Source organism: Eupeodes corollae, chromosome 1, assembly GCF_945859685.1.
Source record: "Eupeodes corollae chromosome 1, idEupCoro1.1, whole genome shotgun sequence".
NCBI lineage: Eukaryota > Metazoa > Arthropoda > Insecta > Diptera > Syrphidae > Eupeodes > Eupeodes corollae.
This window is the reverse complement of record NC_079147.1, coordinates 28,907,018-28,926,776: the sequence shown is the minus strand read 5'-3', so window position 1 is coordinate 28,926,776 and position 19,759 is coordinate 28,907,018. Positions and strand designations below refer to the sequence as shown.

The 19,759-nt window shown below is 33.4% G+C and overlaps 4 protein-coding genes across 9 annotated transcripts; 2 read left to right on the top strand and 2 right to left on the bottom strand.

Annotated features, from left to right (window-relative positions):
* The first annotated feature begins 4,808 nt into the window (after nucleotides 1–4,808).
* Nucleotides 4,809–6,586, top strand: LOC129953735 (uncharacterized). 5 transcript variants are annotated; one of them, XM_056067135.1, is made up of 5 exons: nucleotides 4,809–4,939; nucleotides 4,993–5,148; nucleotides 5,274–5,352; nucleotides 5,536–5,649; nucleotides 6,146–6,586. In XM_056067135.1, the coding sequence occupies exons 1-5, from the start codon at nucleotides 4,937–4,939 to the stop codon at nucleotides 6,367–6,369; spliced, it is 576 nt and encodes a 191-aa protein (XP_055923110.1). In that variant the 5' UTR covers nucleotides 4,809–4,936; the 3' UTR covers nucleotides 6,370–6,586. The 5 variants fall into 5 exon arrangements, with proteins under 5 accessions (XP_055923110.1, XP_055923109.1, XP_055923113.1 ...); XM_056067134.1 differs by having other exon boundaries at nucleotides 5,271–5,352; XM_056067138.1 differs by lacking the exon at nucleotides 5,536–5,649 and having other exon boundaries at nucleotides 5,271–5,352.
* On the bottom strand, nucleotides 6,584–7,688 carry LOC129953736 (uncharacterized). The gene is made up of 3 exons (XM_056067141.1): nucleotides 7,637–7,688; nucleotides 7,159–7,417; nucleotides 6,584–7,103 (listed from the first exon to the last, which is right to left on the bottom strand). The coding sequence occupies exons 1-3, from the start codon at nucleotides 7,686–7,688 to the stop codon at nucleotides 6,596–6,598; spliced, it is 819 nt and encodes a 272-aa protein (XP_055923116.1). The 3' UTR covers nucleotides 6,584–6,595.
* Nucleotides 7,689–10,312: 2,624 nt separating this feature from the next.
* On the top strand, nucleotides 10,313–11,272 carry LOC129953734 (uncharacterized). Of its 2 annotated transcripts, XM_056067133.1 has the most exons (3): nucleotides 10,313–10,628; nucleotides 10,686–10,773; nucleotides 10,850–11,272. In XM_056067133.1, exons 1-3 carry the CDS (start codon nucleotides 10,481–10,483, stop codon nucleotides 11,163–11,165), a joined length of 552 nt encoding a protein of 183 aa, XP_055923108.1. In that variant the 5' UTR covers nucleotides 10,313–10,480; the 3' UTR covers nucleotides 11,166–11,272. The 2 variants fall into 2 exon arrangements, with proteins under 2 accessions (XP_055923108.1, XP_055923107.1); XM_056067132.1 differs by having other exon boundaries at nucleotides 10,316–10,773.
* A 654-nt stretch (nucleotides 11,273–11,926) lies between these two features.
* Nucleotides 11,927–14,155, bottom strand: LOC129953733 (major heat shock 70 kDa protein Ba). Its single transcript, XM_056067131.1, has one exon. The coding sequence runs from the start codon at nucleotides 13,955–13,957 to the stop codon at nucleotides 12,047–12,049; it is 1,911 nt and encodes a 636-aa protein (XP_055923106.1). The 5' UTR covers nucleotides 13,958–14,155; the 3' UTR covers nucleotides 11,927–12,046.
* Between the last annotated feature and the right edge of the window lie 5,604 nt (nucleotides 14,156–19,759).

Sequence of the window (19,759 nt, the reverse complement as noted above, 5' to 3'; positions counted from 1 at the left end):
TTTTTTTCAATACAAAAAAGAAGTAGAACTTGAAAAGGGAAGAAGATTGTATATTCTTTAAAATTAAAATTATTTTTAAGAAAATGCACCACATAGTATCAAGATTTTATACTTGGGGGTAACGAATTTGTGGATTTTTTAAAGTGTGGAGAGTTTGATTTTGGAAATTTTGAACTTGGGTATTATGTCGGTATCCAGTCTTTGATGGACTTGGCAACAGATAAATCGCGTTGGGGTGTTGTTGTAGAAATTGTCCTGGGATGAGCTAAACCCAACCCGATGTAAAGTCGAAAAGGTTTGAATGTGAAAACTGTGTCTGAAGACAAATCTTCCATACTATTATATCAAGCGAGGTTGTATACAAAAATTTTCTGATAAATCAGCCCTATTACGCATTTTATTGCAATAAAAAGATTCCGATTACGATGGATAAGACTGAATGTCTTTAAATTCATTTAAGAACTGAAATTCATTAGTCTGATTTATTTATTGTATGCATGAACCTTTTTTCTCATAGTGAAAGCTTAGCTCCTTGCTTTGAAGTTAAACAATGGACGTTTGCTTGAACTGCAAAACATTATAAGAGATGCAGCAGGCGTAATGAAGACAGCATACACTATACGAAAAAAATCAGATTGGTACGACCAGTCATGTGAAAATCTTAAAAAAAAAGGCATTTGCGTTGCTTAATTTCTTTAGAAAGTACAACGTTGATTCAATTCGAATTGACTACATCGACACCTCAAAACAGTTTAAAAAGTTGTGCTGAGAAAGAACGTACGAAGAAGACCTGACAAGAAAGTAAAGCCATTGCAGACACCACGGAGTTTTGGAAACTAACAAAAAAATAAACGGAAATGAAGAAGAAACTAAGAATGCTAGCATTTCTCTGGAGGACTTAAGATTATATATTTCAGGATTGCTAAATGGCTCTTCGAAACAACTAGTACGGAGTTATGCGACACCACATGCTGAAGATGATATCCTTGATGCGCAGATATTGGTTTTGGAAGTAGAAAGGGTACTAGAGTCGCTTAAAGATGGGAAAGCAGCTGGCACAGACGGGATTCCCTCAGAGTTCTTCAAATATCATTATTATTATTATTCATTACAATGTAATGAATTACAAGATAATACAATTTAAAGCACTAGCTCGAGGACTATCAGCTAAAAATATGAATAAAAGAGTTTACACTAATTGAGAAGAAGTTAAATAAGCTTATCTAGATCTAATGTTTTTAATATTTTATAGACTAATTTTATATTTCCTTCAGATGGATTTTCCATAATATTTAGGATAGATTTGTTTTTAATAAATTTAGGAAGAATATTATTGTTGATTGAGTCTGTTGTGGTGGATCTTTTTTCTCGAATATGTGGCTGTGGGTGATCTTTGAGTGTCCCATTGGGAGTCGTATAAAGCACCGAATCATGGATGTTGAGCAATGTATTGGATATTCTGTCAGTTGAGCTTCTGGGTTAATGCTGTTGTAGTAATTGCGGTATGTTGCGATGAGTATATCTCTTATGTATCGTATGGTTGGTGAATTGTTGTTTATGTTTTTTACAGCGTTAAGGGTAGAGAAATTATCAGTACATATAATTGTTTTCTGATTGTTGCTTAATTTTATCGCTGAAAGGATTGCAAGGGCCGCGGCAGATAATACAGATGAGAATTCTGGCAGTATACTTTTTTGTAGAATTCGTTCAGATCCATCAACTACCGCGAAAGCAGTACCGTATTGGTTTTTGGTGCCATCAGTGTAAACAAAGTTCCAGTTTGTGTTCCTGTACAAAAATACTCCATTTACCAAGATCGGAATCTTTCGTACGTTTCACTCTCCCAAACCCGTTTGTTTACATTGTTGTATTTGTAATTTTGACAATTAGTCCATGAATAGATGTGAGAACAAACAAAAAAAAACGATGCCGTGGGCTAGCGGCACTTTGCAAAGCAAAAACAAAATGGGGTGGTTAATATGTTTTTTTCAGGTTTTTCTTTTTACTTTTTTCGATGAAAAAAACAGTTTTAAGCTTTAATTTTGCAGTCATTTTGTTGATAGCGAACCAATGTACATTTTTGTCTTGAAAAAAACATGTTCAACATCATTTTATTGTAATTAATTCACTAATTTAGAATAATCACTACGAAATTCTTTAAATTTCATAATTAACCTCGAATTATTGTATCAAAGATGCGTTCGAAGAACCATCAATTTAAGGGTGCGAGCGCAATTTATTGATACTACTAAATTTTCGTTAATGAACGGCCCAAATATTTATTTTGCAATTAAAATCTGTATTAAATTAATTAATCGAAGAATGTAAATAGTTTTCTCCATAATTTAAGTTTTGGACTACTTTTCAATTTCATTTTGATTAATAAATATTAAATTAAAAAAAAAAGAGTTATAAGCGAAAAATACCTTAGCTATGCATAACATTCTTGATTGATGGAAGCGTACGTGTATTTGCTATCAAACAAAACTATATAACACATCAAAGGAACATCAATGTTTAAAAAAAAATAATCAGAACAGTTATAGCGAACCCGTTTAATAAATGCAGAGCGAATAAAATGCAAATTTTGACATTTATCACAAAATTAAAATGTCAAAAACCGTTCTGAATTCATGCACAACTCATTCAAAAGATCATGTATTCGACTTGAATGTTTATTCTTGACGTACAGAAGTTTTTTTTAGTAAATTTCCACAGTTTAACGCATAATATAATTTTCATTGGTTCCTTAAAAATGTTTAATTACCAAAGTTCAAGTTTACTTATTATTATTTGAAGGGTATGTATCGTAAAAATGCTGTTTATAATGAAAAAAATAATGAGAATTAATGAATAAAATTAATTTGAAGTCAATGTCTTCTATTATTCCCGAGACATCGAAAACCAAACATCAATTTTTACGAATTTTCCGTACTTAGTTTCGGAACGGCAGGACTTTGTAAGTGAGATTTCATGCATTTCATACGATTTTTTGATGAAATAGGTCCTATATAGAAATTTTTAGAAAAACCAATTTAAATTGAAAGTGGTTGTGAGAAACACTTAGAGGAGGATAATTATGACTTAGAACCGTTGGAATTATGTGAAAGGATCAAATAGTTTCGGTACGGTAGGACTTTGTAGTTTGGATAAGCCTAGGGAAAAGTAGAACAAGGTACATTTTCGTTACGTTTATTTGGAACAAAGATTCAATCAATCAAAGTTTAAACCATAGCAGCATGGTGTTTCGATTAAGTTTAGTTAATTAAACATATTAATCAATTTATTACCTGTTATCATCAGGAGCACCGAAAGTATGGTTGAAAAATTTACAACCAAGGATGCATACGCGTTTCTTTCGTGATTTGTCCATATTTTGCATATGAATATGAAAAGCTACGGTACGTCAATTTAATATTCGAGCACTTAACACTATGATTTAAATCCAATTTGTTTTAAAAAAAAAACAATTTTGATAGCTTTTATAAAAAATCAACAAGTTCGTATTGGAATTGAATTCAAAATTCAATGAAATTATTGAAGTTTCATAATTCACCACGAAAAATAACAGTTAATATTCCGTAGGAAAATTTTCCAAAGTGCTTATTTGGGGTGCCTGCACACTTTGTTTAAATTGGTTTACACAAAATAAAACAAGCATTTTTAATATTATTGCATTTTAATAATTTCATTTCATTTGAGTGCTATGCACAGACAAAAACATCTTGTTTACTTCTTTAAGCGTTAAAACGATTGGTACTCAAGATATTTTAATACATTTTTTTTTATAAAATTGAATCAGTGGCAGTAAAATGTTTGAGGAAAACAAACGAATGTTCTATTAAAATGGTGATACAGTCTAGTTATTAAATATTATAAAAAATCAAATATATATTAAAGCATACCTAATGTTTGACAATATGAAAAAAAATATATATATATTCCATATCTTTATTTTATAAAATATAAAATAACATTGCAGTATAGAAATAGAGTTCCAAAAATTAAAGGAAATTCATAAAATACACAAAAATTGCAATGATTTTTCCTTAGCATTTTTGGTTATTATGCAGAATTATTCAACAGACTTGCTTATGTCTGTTTTGTGGTTCTACAAAGTATTGAGTTACACTTTTGTCCATTTCTAATTATACTTAACCAGTTGCAGCTCATATTGCGTTCGCAAATAATTTAAGTAAACAAAATACAGTACTAATAAATCATTAAATATGTATTTGGTCAGTTTTATTTTAAATAATATACATTTACAACATTTATTTGGATTGAAATTAAAAAGCTATATAAATCTTCCAATTTAAGACCATGTCAGCACTTCAGATTCTGTTGGTTAGGATTGTTTAGTTTTTGAACGAGGCCATAAAACATTCAAAATAAAGCATTTAGATGTGCCTGCAGACTATAATGAAGCATTTTGATGGGCCGGAACACTAAATGTGAGAATGTGTTTGGTTTTTGCATCATTTCACGCACACTTTCTCACATTTAATGTGTCCTTAGCTTGTAGGCAAACCGAAATGTCAGTCTGAGATTCCGATCTTGGTAATGGAGTATTTTTGTTCCTGTATTTGTTGGTTAATGGTGGATTTACATTCGTCTTTATTTGCAGATCTGCGTGCAAAAGGGATATCAAACACTAAAAATGTGTGTGTTTTATAGAGAGAGAAGATGAAAATGCAGACATCTTCACTATAATAAAGTTATAGCAAGGATGAACATGTTCGTCTTTATTATAGCAAGTTTGCTTTCTTTTAATGAAAGTGTGCATGGGCTCAGCAAAATTTCGAGTATCGATGTGATTTCCTATAAATAGTTTTTTTTTTTTTCGAATGTCAAAACTGAACAAATCGCCATATCATCCGTATTTACTAATTTTCAATTGCAAAAAAATTAAACTAAATCTTATTGACTATGGACGATGGTAAGTTGTTTTTATTTGATTTATCTAAGCTAAGGTATTCTATTTCATAACAGATTTCACGGACTACGAAGTTCTACATAATTATTATGAGGATGAAGAAGAATTTGCCTCACCAACTCCTTCACCTTTTCCCGAACCAGTTGCCAATTCCTGGGAAGTTTCACAAGTCCAGGAGAAAGACCAGAGATCATTTCCCGAAGAAAAAACAGGTATGCACCAAACTAATTATGTTCTTTTTTTTCTGAATCAGTCAGTTTATATTTAACAAAAACATAATCAATGTGAAATAAATTTAAAAAAATATTTGGTCACAATTTCATTCGTCGTCCAGAAGAATTGGGAACAACCTGACCAGACACCAAATCCACTTGTAACCTGCAGCGCAAAAGCAGATAAAATGGTTTGGAATTTTGGTAATAGAAATCTTCAATGTATTAATAACATAACCATTTTCATCAGACATATTAACATAATGTTCATATCTACCCTTGAACTCACCCAGGACAAAATCTATTTGATTAACTATTTATCATTTATTTTATTTCAATTTTTCTCAAATTCTCTAAAAGCACGTTTGCTTTGTTTTTATTTCCAAGAACTCTTAATTGAGACAATAAAAAAGTACCCCTCTCTCTGGAATATAAAGGATAAAAATTATTGGAATCGTGTCGAAAGGAACAGTGACTGGACTAAAGTATTGGTTGAAATCGGTAGGTGTTGAGTTGAGTTGAGTTGCATCCGTCATAGTCATTAACATTTAAATACAAATTTTAGGATTAACTCACAACCATAAGGAATGCACTAGAAAAAGATGGGATTCCATTAAAACTTATTACACCCGTTCAAAAAACATTCCGAGTGGATCAGGGGCGCAAAAAAAATACAGGCATGCGATTCTGCTTGCATTCCTTGATGACACTCAAACACCAAGAGCGTATGTTGTGACGATCTATTTGTATTTTGTATTTACTAAAAACTTTACTTTTTTTGATCATAGGACAAAAACTGTAATGAATGAGGGAAGGGTAAACAAGGTGGTCGAAGGAAAAAAAGTAAGTTATTAAATCATTATTTTAATTGCCATCATCGTAAGTTTCGAATCGCCACAACAATGTTTGCTTATTGCGCGAAACACTACTGCGAATTGATATTGAATTTCTACCTTTAACTTTGATTGTTTTACAAACTTTTATTTCTATTTTACAGATTCTTCTAATCAAGTTCAACAAAAGCTCCAGTCGGAAGCGATTTCTCTATTAAAAGAGATAAACAAACCTAGAGAAGAAAAGACATACGCAACTCTGACGTGTGAACTTGTGCGACAGGATATGGAGTCCTTGCCGGATTCAGAGCAGCGTGCTTTACGCAAAGAACTCTTTGAACTGGTCGATCGATTCGTTGCCCGAAATTGTGAACGAGGTGCAGACTAGGCGGCATTATTTTATGTTTAAAAAAAGCTTTCTGTGAAAACCATACACATTTATGGATTTAATTTTTTTTACCACATATGTGTTCCAAGCAATGAAAATTTTGTTTTGTTTTTTTTTTGTTAATTTTATTGAATTGTTAACCCTTTTTTTTTTGCATAAAATTAATATTAAATAAAGAGCTCCGGCTCCGAGCTGAGAGCTGAAAATTTTGAAGAACCGCTAGCGTTTATATCCTTTCACATTGCCAGCTGACAGCACCTTTTCCAGCAAAATACTTAGCGAACCTGTTTCGTAGTAGCTTTGCTGCTGTTGCTGAGTTCCCTGTAAGTGGGCGAAGACGTTCCATATTAGTAGGCTCTAATCTCCAACTTCCTCTTGTTTCTCTGCCTTCAATATCCAGATCGATTAAACCAGGTTCGATATACTGGTTCCCCTTGTGGTGCCGTAGCCAGTTATGTAGGCAGACGCAACATTGAACAATTTGTTCAATAAGACTCAAGTCAGCATTAATCGACGTACGGAAAATCCTCCATTTCGCAACAAGAATTCCGAAAGAGTTTTCGATTACTCTTCTGGCTCTGCTCAGACGATAGTTGAAAATTCTTTCTTCCACAGTAAGGTTCCTCTTGCTGTATGGCTTCAACATGTTTTCTGTTAATGTGAAGGCATCGTCGGCTACAATGACGTAGGGAACACATTGAAAATTGTCCGTAACATCTCGGGGCGGCGGAATCCTATTATGATACAAAAATTGTTAAATTGAACTTTGTTTGTGAAGGAAATAATTACTGTATGGAGTTGGAGTAAAACTTTTTTCCGAACTCAGAGTTCTTAAATATTCCACCATCACTCTGCCTTCCTGCCGCTCCTACGTCACACATCAAGAATGCATAATCGGCATCGCACAATGCCATTAAAACTATTGAGTAGTGTTTCTTGTAGTTAAAAAACTCTGACCCAGAGTGTTGTGGAGACTGAATCATAATATGCTTTCCATCGAGGGCGCCTATGCAATTTGGGAAGTTCCACTTATCTTCGAAGCCCTTTGCTACTCTTAAGAAAGTAGTGTTTTCCAAACTTGGAAAAACCTTTTTCCAAAAAGCTCTTGTGATGACTTCAGTTGTTTCGAAAAGAATATTATGAACGACAGAAGCCGAACACTTGTAACAAATCCCTAAGCTCTGTTGAGATTCCCCAGTTGCCAAATAACTATAGAAAATGAGCAAAGTAAGCATAAGAACTTAAGAACTAATTTAAAGTAACTTACCGAAGAGTAATGACTTAGCGCATTTTCGGACATATAGGTTCTCGTGTGACATATTCCTTTTTTATTTGAGGACCAACAAGAAGCAGAAGTTCTTCCAGCTGTGCAGAAGTAGTCCTCAAATATTTTAAGAACAACAAAGGGTCACTGATAGCCTCAATTTCCCCAAACACTGACACGAATGCATCACTTTCATTTCTTTTGCGAAGGTATGGATGAACCCAAAATCTTTTTTTTTGTTTTTTGGAATCAATTTCGTCTTCTTGAAATAAAAAAGATGTGAGAAGAAGGTTTGATGCCGTTTTCAACTTATCAAAGTCCATTTCAAATTTTTAAAATTGTTTTTTTTTTCAAATTTTTCGCTTTTAAATTTAGAAATAAGATGTCAAAATCAGCTGCGGTAAAAATTATAGGAAGTTATGGAGACGAAAAAGAAACACATAGAGTGTATTCTGTCTCGCTTCGATGTTCAAAATATAGCTGAGCTCTTCTACTTTTCTGCAAATCTGCAAATAAAGACGAATGTAAATCCACCATAAATCTGTAAAAGCAGCTCTGTAGATTTCGTTGCGTGTAGAATTTTTCGGTAGTTTGTTGAGTTCAGTGATGATAGATGATTGAGTTTCGTGTCAGGAGCCATGGAGAATATGCCGATTCTTTTGTTGCGTTGTTGAATGTGATTGTGAGTTCAAATTGTTCTGCGAATGAGAGGATGTTACTTATGGCTGAAAGACATTTGGGGGTTCTTTTCCGATTGAATGTTTTTTTTTCGCCACTTGTGTTATTGGTCAGTTGTGTGATGATGTTATTTTATACAGAAGTTGCGCTATAACAAAGTCATGGTTTTGTTCAATGGAAGGTAGGCCCGATTCAACCAACATATTCATAATTGGTGTTTTTGTGATAGCTCTTAGGGCGAGCCGTACTGCTGTGTGGTATTCAGGTTTGAAAAGTTGAAGATTAGATTTTGAGCATTTACCATGAATTGCAAGCCCCTAGTCGATTTTTGAAATAATGATTGATTTTATAACCTTTAAAACAGTGTTAGTATGAGAACAGCTAGATTTATTTGTTAAATCTAGGTTAGGTTTTTCTTAAGAAGAATCAAAGATGATTCCAAGAATCCTTAGAAAGTTTACATTACGAACATCGATATTTTTATAGTTAACGTTTAATGTTTTGTACAACTTGTTTTTCGGCATATATGTACATATGTAGGATATTGCTTTTATTGAAAGATATGACTGAGCCAGATTCTGTGCACCAGTTATCGATGTCAGCAAGAATACTTGAAAAATAATCTATAATTTTTGGAATTTCTTTTGTTTTTAGAAAAATTATTAGATCGTCCGCATACAGGGAGTGTCGTGCAGTTTGATATTTAGATAATATGTCACTTATTTACCCTGTGGTATGCCATTTTCTAGGTCATTAATACTGGAGTATTCATTGTTTACTCGTGTACGGAACTTTCTGTTGGTTAAAAACGATTTAATGTATCCGAAAATTTAAGGTCCTACTCTTCGTTTTATTAATTGGTTTAAAACGACGTGAATACCAATTTTATCGAACTCCTTTTCAAAGTCGATTGATAAAATTGAGATATGATTTTTTGTAGATAATGACGAGGCTACATATTCGTCAATGTTTAAAAGCGACTTGATTTTTGCTAATTAGATTATTTTTTTCGATAAACCACTGGACTCTCTTGGAAATTATTTTTTTCTAAAAGTTTCCCAATTCTAGGTAAAAGGGAAATAGGACGATAGCCGTTTAGTTCGAGAGGATTTTTATTTGGCTTTGGCAAAGGTATGATCGTAGCTGTTTTCCAAATTTGTGGAATAATTTCCTCATCGTAGATTTGGTTGTATCTGAATCTTGAAAGAGGGGTATTTTTGACATATACTTAACACGAACACTATCAGTGTTTTCAAACTTGTATCTATACAACTTATAAAAATTGTACCTACCTCCCTATATATGTTCATAAATACCTCAAAATTGAATTTCCCTACCTATATATATGTAAGTATACACCTAACGTATTGTTTCTTTCCAAAAAATGAAAAAAAAACAACACAAATCTATTGCCTATATTTCAATATGCAACTAGATATGTAGAATATTCAAAATTTGAAAACATCGTAGGCATTGAGAAAATATATTTGAATTATTGTAGATTTCCTAAATTTGAAATCAAATTAAAAAAAACAAAACCTACATTGTTCAATACATATGAATATCTCTATGACAACACACAAAAAAAAGTAAATAAATATATTATCATTTGTTTCCCTTACTCCCTACGAGAATGAAAATAATACAACCAACTCTTTTCCTCAACTTTGTTTTCGCTTTAACTTGTGTAATTTCCACAACAATTTTGAGTACCCCCAGCGCTGCCTATCAACCATCAATGAACTAAAAATTCATGTTCCGTAAGAGTCCTATTGTTTATATAATACAAAGATATAACTTAATTTATTTTAAAATTATTTATATTCGATCTTTATTTTGTAATCAATTTTATTTACTGTAGATATATTTTGTATTGTTGAAAAGGCTGCTGTTTTTCTGCTGAACGTAACCATTTTTTTTATCGCTAACGTGGGACGCCCCTAATATAACAACAAAAAAAAGAACACCATCCTTCATCTGTCAGCTGGCAGCTGTCAAAATCGTAGAATACGTCACTCACTATCTATTTTCGAAAATATTACATTTTCATAAATTTTTACAGGCCAGCGCAGCGCCAGGCTTTCTTTTTGTAAATAAACAAGCAAAAGCAAAGAACACGTCAATTGTAATCGAAAGAAAACTCTTTTCCTCCAAAGAGCCAAATAAAATATGAAGAAAACATGGGTTAAAAAAGAGAACATATATTACAAACCTTTCTACAAACACAAGTCGAAGATGCTCCTACTCGGCATATTTCTCCTAGGAATCGTGTTTTTCATCTACCAAGTGTTATCCATAAACCAGCTTCCCATTTCAAGTACACCATTTAGCTTAGATAACACATTAGAATTTAAAGATAGTAAATATATAATAGTTCTGAACCCAGGAAACGCTGTCGAACAACAACACTCCGAACTGAGTAGCACAGAGAAGAACAGCAGTGAACCCATCAAAATAATACGGTAAGTTCCCTTCCAAATAAACAATCACACTCATAATTGATCGCTATATCTATCAACATTTAATGCATCATTTTAGTGGGATTCGACTTTTTGACTATGATGCTTATAAGCCGAACTTTGAAGGAAAATTCCAGTGCCTAGACGGGAGTAAGGCAATTCCCTTTGTTCAAGTAAACGATGAATTTTGTGATTGCATTACGGATGGAAGTGACGAACCCAGCACGAATGCTTGTGAGGTTGGGAAGTTTTATTGTAAATACCAAAAACGACATATCACTGGACGAGGAAGAGATGTCTACATTCCTAGTAGTAGAGTCAACGATGGCATCTGTGATTGCTGTGATGGGTCAGACGAATGGACGACCGTTGAATGTCCAAATCGATGTTCGTAAATGTTCGTTAATTATTTTAGTTGTAACTAATTATAATATCCCATTTGTAATTTTCGTATTCTTAAAAAAAGTGATGATTTTTAAAATATATCTTTTTTATAAACTAATTCGGTACTAATTTTTACAAACTGAGGGCTTCTATCCCAATTTTCGATTATATTGAATACTTTACAGCAAATACATATAATCGTTAGCTCATATGTGATATAAGCCACACTCGGTCTTATCACGGTTCCTATAGGACAAATGGTAAGAAAAACACAACCATACATTCAATTGTAACTGAAATATTGCCACCAAATTCAAAAATCAAGAAAAGGTTTCACTTTTCATAGATGAACTTCAAAATTTTGGATATACTCAGCCAGACATATACAATTTTTTTTTGATTTTTAAAGTGGTGCCAATTTCTCATAAATCAGTTACGCTTTTGTAAGATTTGTTTAACGAACGGTTGAAAGGGGAAGAATTGAAGTGGTACTTCTTGAATTTCTAATATTTAAAATACGTCAACTTATAGTGATTAAACCCAAAATTGCTATTTGAACATATAAATCATTAAATTAAATTTTTGTTCAACTTTGACCTAATCGAAGAAACAAAATGCCAAATAAATGCTCTTAAACAAATCCAAAGCCTGGAATTAAACCAACCTTCCCACAAAACAAACTCCCCAAAAAACCATTTGTGTTCTTTTAAGTAAAACAGATACATTTTTTTTGATAAAACTTAAATTATTTATTTTCAACTTTCTTATTTTACTTAAACCTATTTACATTCTAAAGGTTTTAATTAAATTATTATGACTAATGAAAACAATGTACAATGGGAATGCCTATTCAGTCAACCTATCTTATATAATTCTAGGCTAGGATATCACTTTAATCGACTTCTTCTACGGTGGGACCAGTGCGGCCACCGAATCCACCAGATTGCTGGCCACATCCTTGAGCACTATTTGCTCCTCCATTGTGGATCTTTGTCATAATCGGACTGCAAATGCTCGATACGTTCTTCATTTTGTCTTCGTATTCTTCCTTGTCAGCGAGTGTGTTCGAGTCCAACCATTTGATTGTTTCCTCGCAGGCTTTTCGTGCAATTTCCTTCTCTTGGTTGCTTATTTTATCTCCGGCCTGGTCGATGGCTTGCTTCACCCCGAATACATAGCTCTCGAGGGTGTTGCGAGATGCGATCTTCTGCCGTTGCTTCTCGTCCTCCTCCTGGAACCTCTCAGCCTCGTTTACCATTCTGTCGATTTCGGCTTGTGACAGACGACCCTTATCGTTCTTAATGGTTATGTTCTTGGTGTTGCCTGTTCCAGTTTCTTTGGCAGACACATTCAGAATACCATTTGCGTCCAAATCAAATGTCACCTCTATCTGTGGTGTTCCTCTAGGAGCTGGTGGAATGCCCGACAGATCAAATGTGCCCAGTAGGTTGTTATCTTTTGTCATCACCCTTTCACCTTCATATACTTGGATGGTAACGGCTGGCTGGTTATCGGCAAACGTTGAGAACGTTTGGGTCTGCTTGCAAGGTATTCTGCAATTCCGTTCCACTATCTTGGCCATTACTCCGCCTGCTGTCTCGATACCCAGTGACAATGGAGCAACATCAACAAGAAGAACATCTTGAATTTCACTACTCTTGTCACCACTCAGAATGGCTGCTTGTACGGCAGCTCCATAAGCTACCGCTTCATCAGGATTGATCGACAGATTCAATGATTTTCCACAGAAGAACGACTGCAAGAGATTCTGTACTTTGGGAATTCTCGTTGAACCTCCCACAAGGACGATGTCGTGAATCTGCCGTTTGTCCATTTTAGCGTCATTCAATGCCTTCTCCACTGGTTCCAGAGTTCCACGGAACAGATCAGCGCACAGCTCTTCAAAGCGAGCTCGTGTCACTCTCGTATAGAAGTCAACTCCCTCAAAGAGGGCATCGATTTCAATAGTGGCTTCTGTGCTGGATGACAGTGTTCGTTTAGCTCTTTCTGCGGCTGTTCTTAAACGACGAAGGGCTCGAGGATTCGAACGAAGGTCTTTCTTGTACTTTCGCTTGAACTCCTCTGCCAGATGAGTCACCAAGCGATTGTCAAAGTCCTCGCCACCCAAGTGTGTGTCTCCAGCCGTCGCCCTCACTTCAAACAGCGAACCCTCATCGATTGTTAAGATAGAAACATCGAAGGTACCGCCTCCCAAGTCGAAAATCAGCACATTTCGTTCACCGGAGAGATTCTTGTCTAGTCCATACGCTAATGCTGCTGCTGTTGGCTCGTTGATGATTCTCAGAACATTCAGTCCAGCTATTGCTCCGGCGTCTTTGGTAGCTTGGCGTTGTGAATCATTGAAATATGCTGGAACTGTGATAACTGCGTCCCTCACTGTCTCTCCCAGGTAGGCTTCTGCTGTCTCCTTCATCTTCGTCAACACCATCGAGCTAATCTCTTCGGGGGCAAATCTTTTCTGTTCTCCTTTGAACTCGACTCCAATTTTCGGCTTGCCACCCTCACTTACTACTTTGAATGGCCAGTGCTTCATGTCATCTCGAATTTTTGGATCATCATATTTGCGTCCAATCAATCTCTTGGCATCAAACACTGTGTTCTTGGGATTCATGGCAACCTGGTTCTTGGCCGCATCGCCGATTAGTCTTTCCGAGTCTGTGAATGCCACATAGCTGGGTGTTGTGCGGTTGCCTTGGTCGTTGGCAATGATCTCTACTTTGCCATGTTGGAAAACTCCAACGCACGAGTAGGTTGTTCCCAAATCAATTCCGATTGCTGGCATTTTGTCTTAGTATGATTTTTCTTTTCTGCTTTTAACTTCAAAATTCAAACTTAAATTTTGATATAATTTAACTTGTAGTATATTAGAGTATTTTCTAGTTTTGTTCTCTGCTTTTTATTTCACTGTTTTTAAAATACTTTTATTTACTTCACTTAAGTTTTTCTTTTAGTACGAATAACGACTTGTTTAAAATAACGCTTCGTTGAATACTTTGGTCGCAATTGCTTGAAATATTTTTCAATAATGATTGAGAAGAGAACGAAGTCAGGTATTTATATGATTTGGGGCGAAGAGCGAATATTCTCGAAACACCATCTAGATGTTTGTGGAAAATTGTAGAAATAGAAAATATTATAAATTGGTGGAGAGTTAAGAGAACTCTCGAAGTTTGAGAGGGGAGAGAATAAGGTTTTATTAAATAATTTTGCTGAGAGAGAGCTAATTTCTCCTTTCAGTAGTTGTGTGCTGAATTAAGAGAACAGGGGTTATTTAGAAGGGAGGAAGTACGTTTCTACAGACAGATGTTTTTTCTCTTGAAATTTTCACAAACTTTTTCAGATTTCGTAGATGTTTTGTTTACATATCTATACCTTAAAGATAAAGATTCAATTCTAGAAAATTCGACTATTTGATTCTAAATATCGAGGAAACGAGGAGGGAGGATTCCTTCTCATTCTATGTACATACCTACATACATATGTATTTGTGTATCTCCTTGGTCCTTGCGATTGCTGTTTATTAGAAAAACATGAAAGTTGCATTTTTTCAGACAACGAAAAGTTTTAACCTTTTTTTTTATGATTATGATATTTTATTTTTGAGAATATAGTCGAGTTTATTTTCAAGTTCATAAAAAAGGGACCAAATGCAATAAGAAATGACCATGCGACCAAGTAAGAAAATAATGACCAAATTTGGTCGTTAATGACCAAACTGGCAACCGTGACTATACTACGACCAACAAAAGCATATATTTGTATCTAAATAACTTTATTAATTATTCTAAAATGAGCCTTTATTTTTTTCAGAAACCTTCAGCCATATGAGTATATCCCAGGGAATGTTGTGAATCAAAGCGGGTCAAACCAAAGATATGTTTATAATGAAACGATTGATGAAGAACCTATTCTTCTCCCGGCTGTAGCTTAATAAATTGAAATAAAATAATTAATGAAAGTGTTTATGTTAATTTCTTTGTACTTATTGAATTTGACAATGCCACAGACTTTTGTATGTTAATTGTGATAAATAAAATGTAAAGCTTATAAATAAACGACTGTTGACTGGTTTTGTAGAATTAATATAAGTCATCAGATATTAGTGTAGGTAATAATTAAGTTGCTAAAGACTTAGTTCCTATGATAGATTGATTAAGTTTTAAATTAAATGCTCTCATTGAACTAGAATCTTCTGTTTTTCCCCACTTTTCACTTGAAATAATTTTTAATCTATCTCTTCTTAGCGATCATTTTCTAAAGGAAGGGAAAATTCCTAACAATAGCGAATTTAAAAATTAAGTGTTCCCATAACCGTGCACGTGCTATTAGTCAACTAGCAACGATTCCAATGCTTCTTAATAAAGTAGTAATACTTAAATGGTAGGTGTGTCATAATATCGTCGCCCGAGAATTGGTTTGTTCCATACGCCACTTTTGGCGGTTTTGAGTTAGGAATGGATTCTATGGTTATTTTGTATGCTCTTTCTAAATCTGTGATCAGATTTGCGCTACGTCTTTTCAATCCCGAGATATCCAACATCAATTTTGTTCCATATCCACCAAAATCAACATTTTCTAGAATTGTTTTGTGCCATAAACCATTTTTTGGCGTTTGGGACATTTTTTCCATATAATTTGTGTCAAGTTTTTTGTCAGAATTGCTTTGTTCCACGTGCATATTACGGTGACAAGGGATAGAAAAAATACTAAGAATGTTGAGAATTGGTTTGTCCTACGTGCACTTGTGTTTAAGAAATGCTATTTTTATGGGACAATGATCGCAAACAAAATTTTAGTATTGGTTTGTGCCATATCCATTAAAATTGTGTCGTGCAACTTCAGATAAGAAATATCTGAAATATAAATATATAGATGTACAGACTTTATGTTGAAGATTATCAAAATCCAGTAAAAGAGAATGTTTACCGATCAATTTTCAATATCGAATTCAATCTTTCATTTCATAAACCTAAGAAAGACCAATGCGACAAATGCGTTTTATTTAAAAATAATGAAAACAATCTGACACCGACGAAAAAACTAAATTTAAAGAACACATAAAAGATAAAATGCTTTTGAAAACCGACCGAGATTTAGATAGAAGCATTTTTATTTTTGTTTGGATGCAACAAAATGTGTAATAAGCTATGACCTACAAAGTGTATTCAGCTTGCCAAGGAGAAACGCATCCGCATTTTACTATAAGAGAAAGCTTAATATGTTCAATCTAATTGGAACAGTAGTAGTTGCTATCCCTGGCATAAAAAGAAAAGACAGAACACAGAGGCTCATAGTGGTCGCTCAGGAAATGACATTGCAAGTGCATTAATAAAAATTTTGGAAAGGCTTATCGAAGTATACACCACCTTAAAATCCATCATACTATGGTGTGATAAAGTGTTCCGCAGAATAGGAACAAAATCAATTCCACCGCAATTAAAATATTCCGGAACCGAAGCGGTGTAGATGATTGTCCAGAGATATTCCGAGACGGGATACTCCTTAATTCAGGAGGTGGATTGCATTCATTCGGCAATCGATAAGTATTTGAAAAACCTTGAGATCCATAGTCCACTGCATCTAGTCAAGCTTTTAACAAGCATGAACACAGACAAAGTTGAACTTAAAATTATTCAAATGCTTCCTGAAGATTTTAAGGTATCCATTTGGCTAACAAAATATACTTCAGCAAAGTACCTTTTTCCAAAGTAAAAATATTGCTTTATGAAAAAAATAAATTGAAATAAAATTTAAAAACTCGGCGAAAGAAAAAGAGTACAAAACTGTAAGTTTATTTAAGACAGCCACCAAGGGTGCATTACCAACACCGAACAATTTGCTTTGTGCAAAATTAACACAAACCTTTAAAACACCGATCTCAAAAGAAAAGAAAAAAGACCTTAAAGACTTGTTACCGTTTTTTCCTGAAATAAGCAATATCTTAAAACATTGCTTAATAAACTAAAAAAGTGATAGCAGTAGAACTGCTTTTTTATTTTGTTTTTACCAAATTAATGTATTTACAATGTACTATCTTTTTAAGTAATGAATAAATAAGAATAAGAACTGCTTTAATTTTTGTTTGTTTTTTTGTTTATTTTTAAAGAAAAATATTTATTTTTTATTTAGTTTTTTTAATAAAGACTTTATTGAAAACAAATATATAATCGATTTTCTTTTAAAATTTTAGCATCTAACAACATGCTTTCTTGCCTTTCATAATATTTATTGATGAGAATTGGTTTGTGCCATATTCATTTTTGTGTGTTCCACGTGTATGGAAAAAAAATCATTTACAAAATGTATGAGGTGGGATACAAGCTAAAAAAGTAGACTTTTGTGCTGATTAACGTATCTTGTTAACGGTAAGTCAAACACTTTAAAAATTGGTAGGTGAAGTCTTAATAAGACTAACTTCAATTTAAAAAATAAAAATAAAATCCTATCGCACAGTTTCGGAGTACTAAGTACGCGAACCTTTAAATGCGTTTTTCTCGAAAAAGTGCCAATGGCGTATGGATCAAACCAATTCTCGGGCGACGATATGTATATTGTATAATTAAACGTTGTACTTTTCTAGTTTTCAACATGTTTTTGATCATCTACTAGATTTCCTAAAAGCAATGTAAAATGGATGTGGTTTACACTAATTAAAATTATATGGTTTCGATTGTACCCTACTAAATTGGTTTTGGTCCTATGTAATAGGTGATTTGGAATCAAATCTCTATTACTATTGCAGTTCTTTCAGTTGTTCCTGAAGGTAGTCATTTATTCATCAATGTTTTTACATCGGGGAATGGAGGATGCTTAGTACTTGCCAATGATATACAGAGGATCAAAGCTATAAGGAATGGGACCTTACTTACATGTCTGACATGGTTCGTTATGATTTGCTTCTCGATCTTTCAACTGTTTTGTCTTTCAGTCGTTTATTAAGTCAAACAATTTTTAAATACTCTCTAGGAAGTTATAACTCAGAACTTCTTCTGATTTTAAAGACCTTTAAACCCTGAAAGCAATTTACTATTCGATCATTATGATTGACACAAAACAATCTAATTGATAGGATGGTAAATATTAAACAAACAAAAAAGTTACATTTGTAATAATTATAATAGTAGATCTTTGTTGTTATAGGGATACAGACTCTTGAGCCAAGACGAAGAATGTACTCTGTTTTATTTGTCCGTGATATTCTTTGTAGTAATATTAATAAGTACATGTATTTGTTTCAAGGTCTTAATATAAAAATTCTTTGATGGCATTAATACAATCTTCTCCTTGAATTATATAAACAAGTTTAATTTTACAAATGTTATTTGTTTATAATTTTGAAACTTTTCAAAAATAGAAAATGGAGAATAATAAACAACAAATTTACCTCTTGCGGTGAATTGTTATATTTTTCATTGTTTTATCAAATTTTAACTTGAATTCTAAATTTAATAAAAACTTAACATACCCGAGATTTGCAAATGTAAATAAGAAACAGTGAGCATACTCCTCAGTGTACCATGCTATTGAATGGTTGTTTTTATTATTTATGTTCTGAAGCGTTTTTGTTGTACGTAACAGTGTTTATGTGTGTGTTTGTACAACAGGATAACCAACACTTAGGAAAAAGGAAACTTATTTGGATGAAAGAAAAAAGCAACTCCAACTAGCGTTGTACGTTTACTTATCAATTGTATTCCAACGAATGCTTTATGTTACAATTTGCTTCGCCTTTTATACTCTGAGCTGGAATCTTTTACTGCTACACTTACTGTAATCGCCGTTTATAATATTTAAAACTATTTGTGTAGCTACTCAGGATATGATTTGTCGACGGCTTAGTGGGATATGTTGGGTTTGTGGGGTTGTAAAAATCTTCAAACTATCAATATTGTTTGCGAACGAATCAATAGACTGTATGTAAATGTTTTATATTTATTCTTGTTTAACTCGATTTTGAAGTAACCAACTAAATTAAAGAGGCACCAATCAATATGTGAAATATATGTGTGTTGTATTTGTTAAATTATGTGTTTTGTGATACAAAATATTACCATGTCTGCACAGCTTGACGATCGAAATCCAAGAGATCGATTCTTGCATAAATTCATGATTGCAAGGTGCAAGAATTTGACAACAAAAGAGAATGCGAGATTAAAATTGAGTGAAACTAAATAACTGTGTAGCTGATAAGAAGTTTGTGCATGAATTTTAACATTAGATTTAAGTAGGCAAAAAATTAACTGGACAATTTTAAATTTGTAGAAATAACATAGTGTATGGTTTGAATGTTTGGTAAAATGTGTAAATGATATAACTTTTATGAATTTAGGTATGAATGATTTTAAGTAAATTTCAATGAATTGAATGATTGAAATAAAATAAATAATGTAAAATAGTTTGAATTGATGATACATATTGAATGTTGTTTAATCCTGAACATCCCGGTCCCCTGGAACGAGTTTCAGGACATGGGTACAACTGCCAGCTTGGTGATTGCACGAACAAAGGTTCCACCACTCGTTTTTACAGTTGCAACTCGTACTCGACCATCTGTACCTTGAGTTGTTGCTGTGATTTTGCCAAG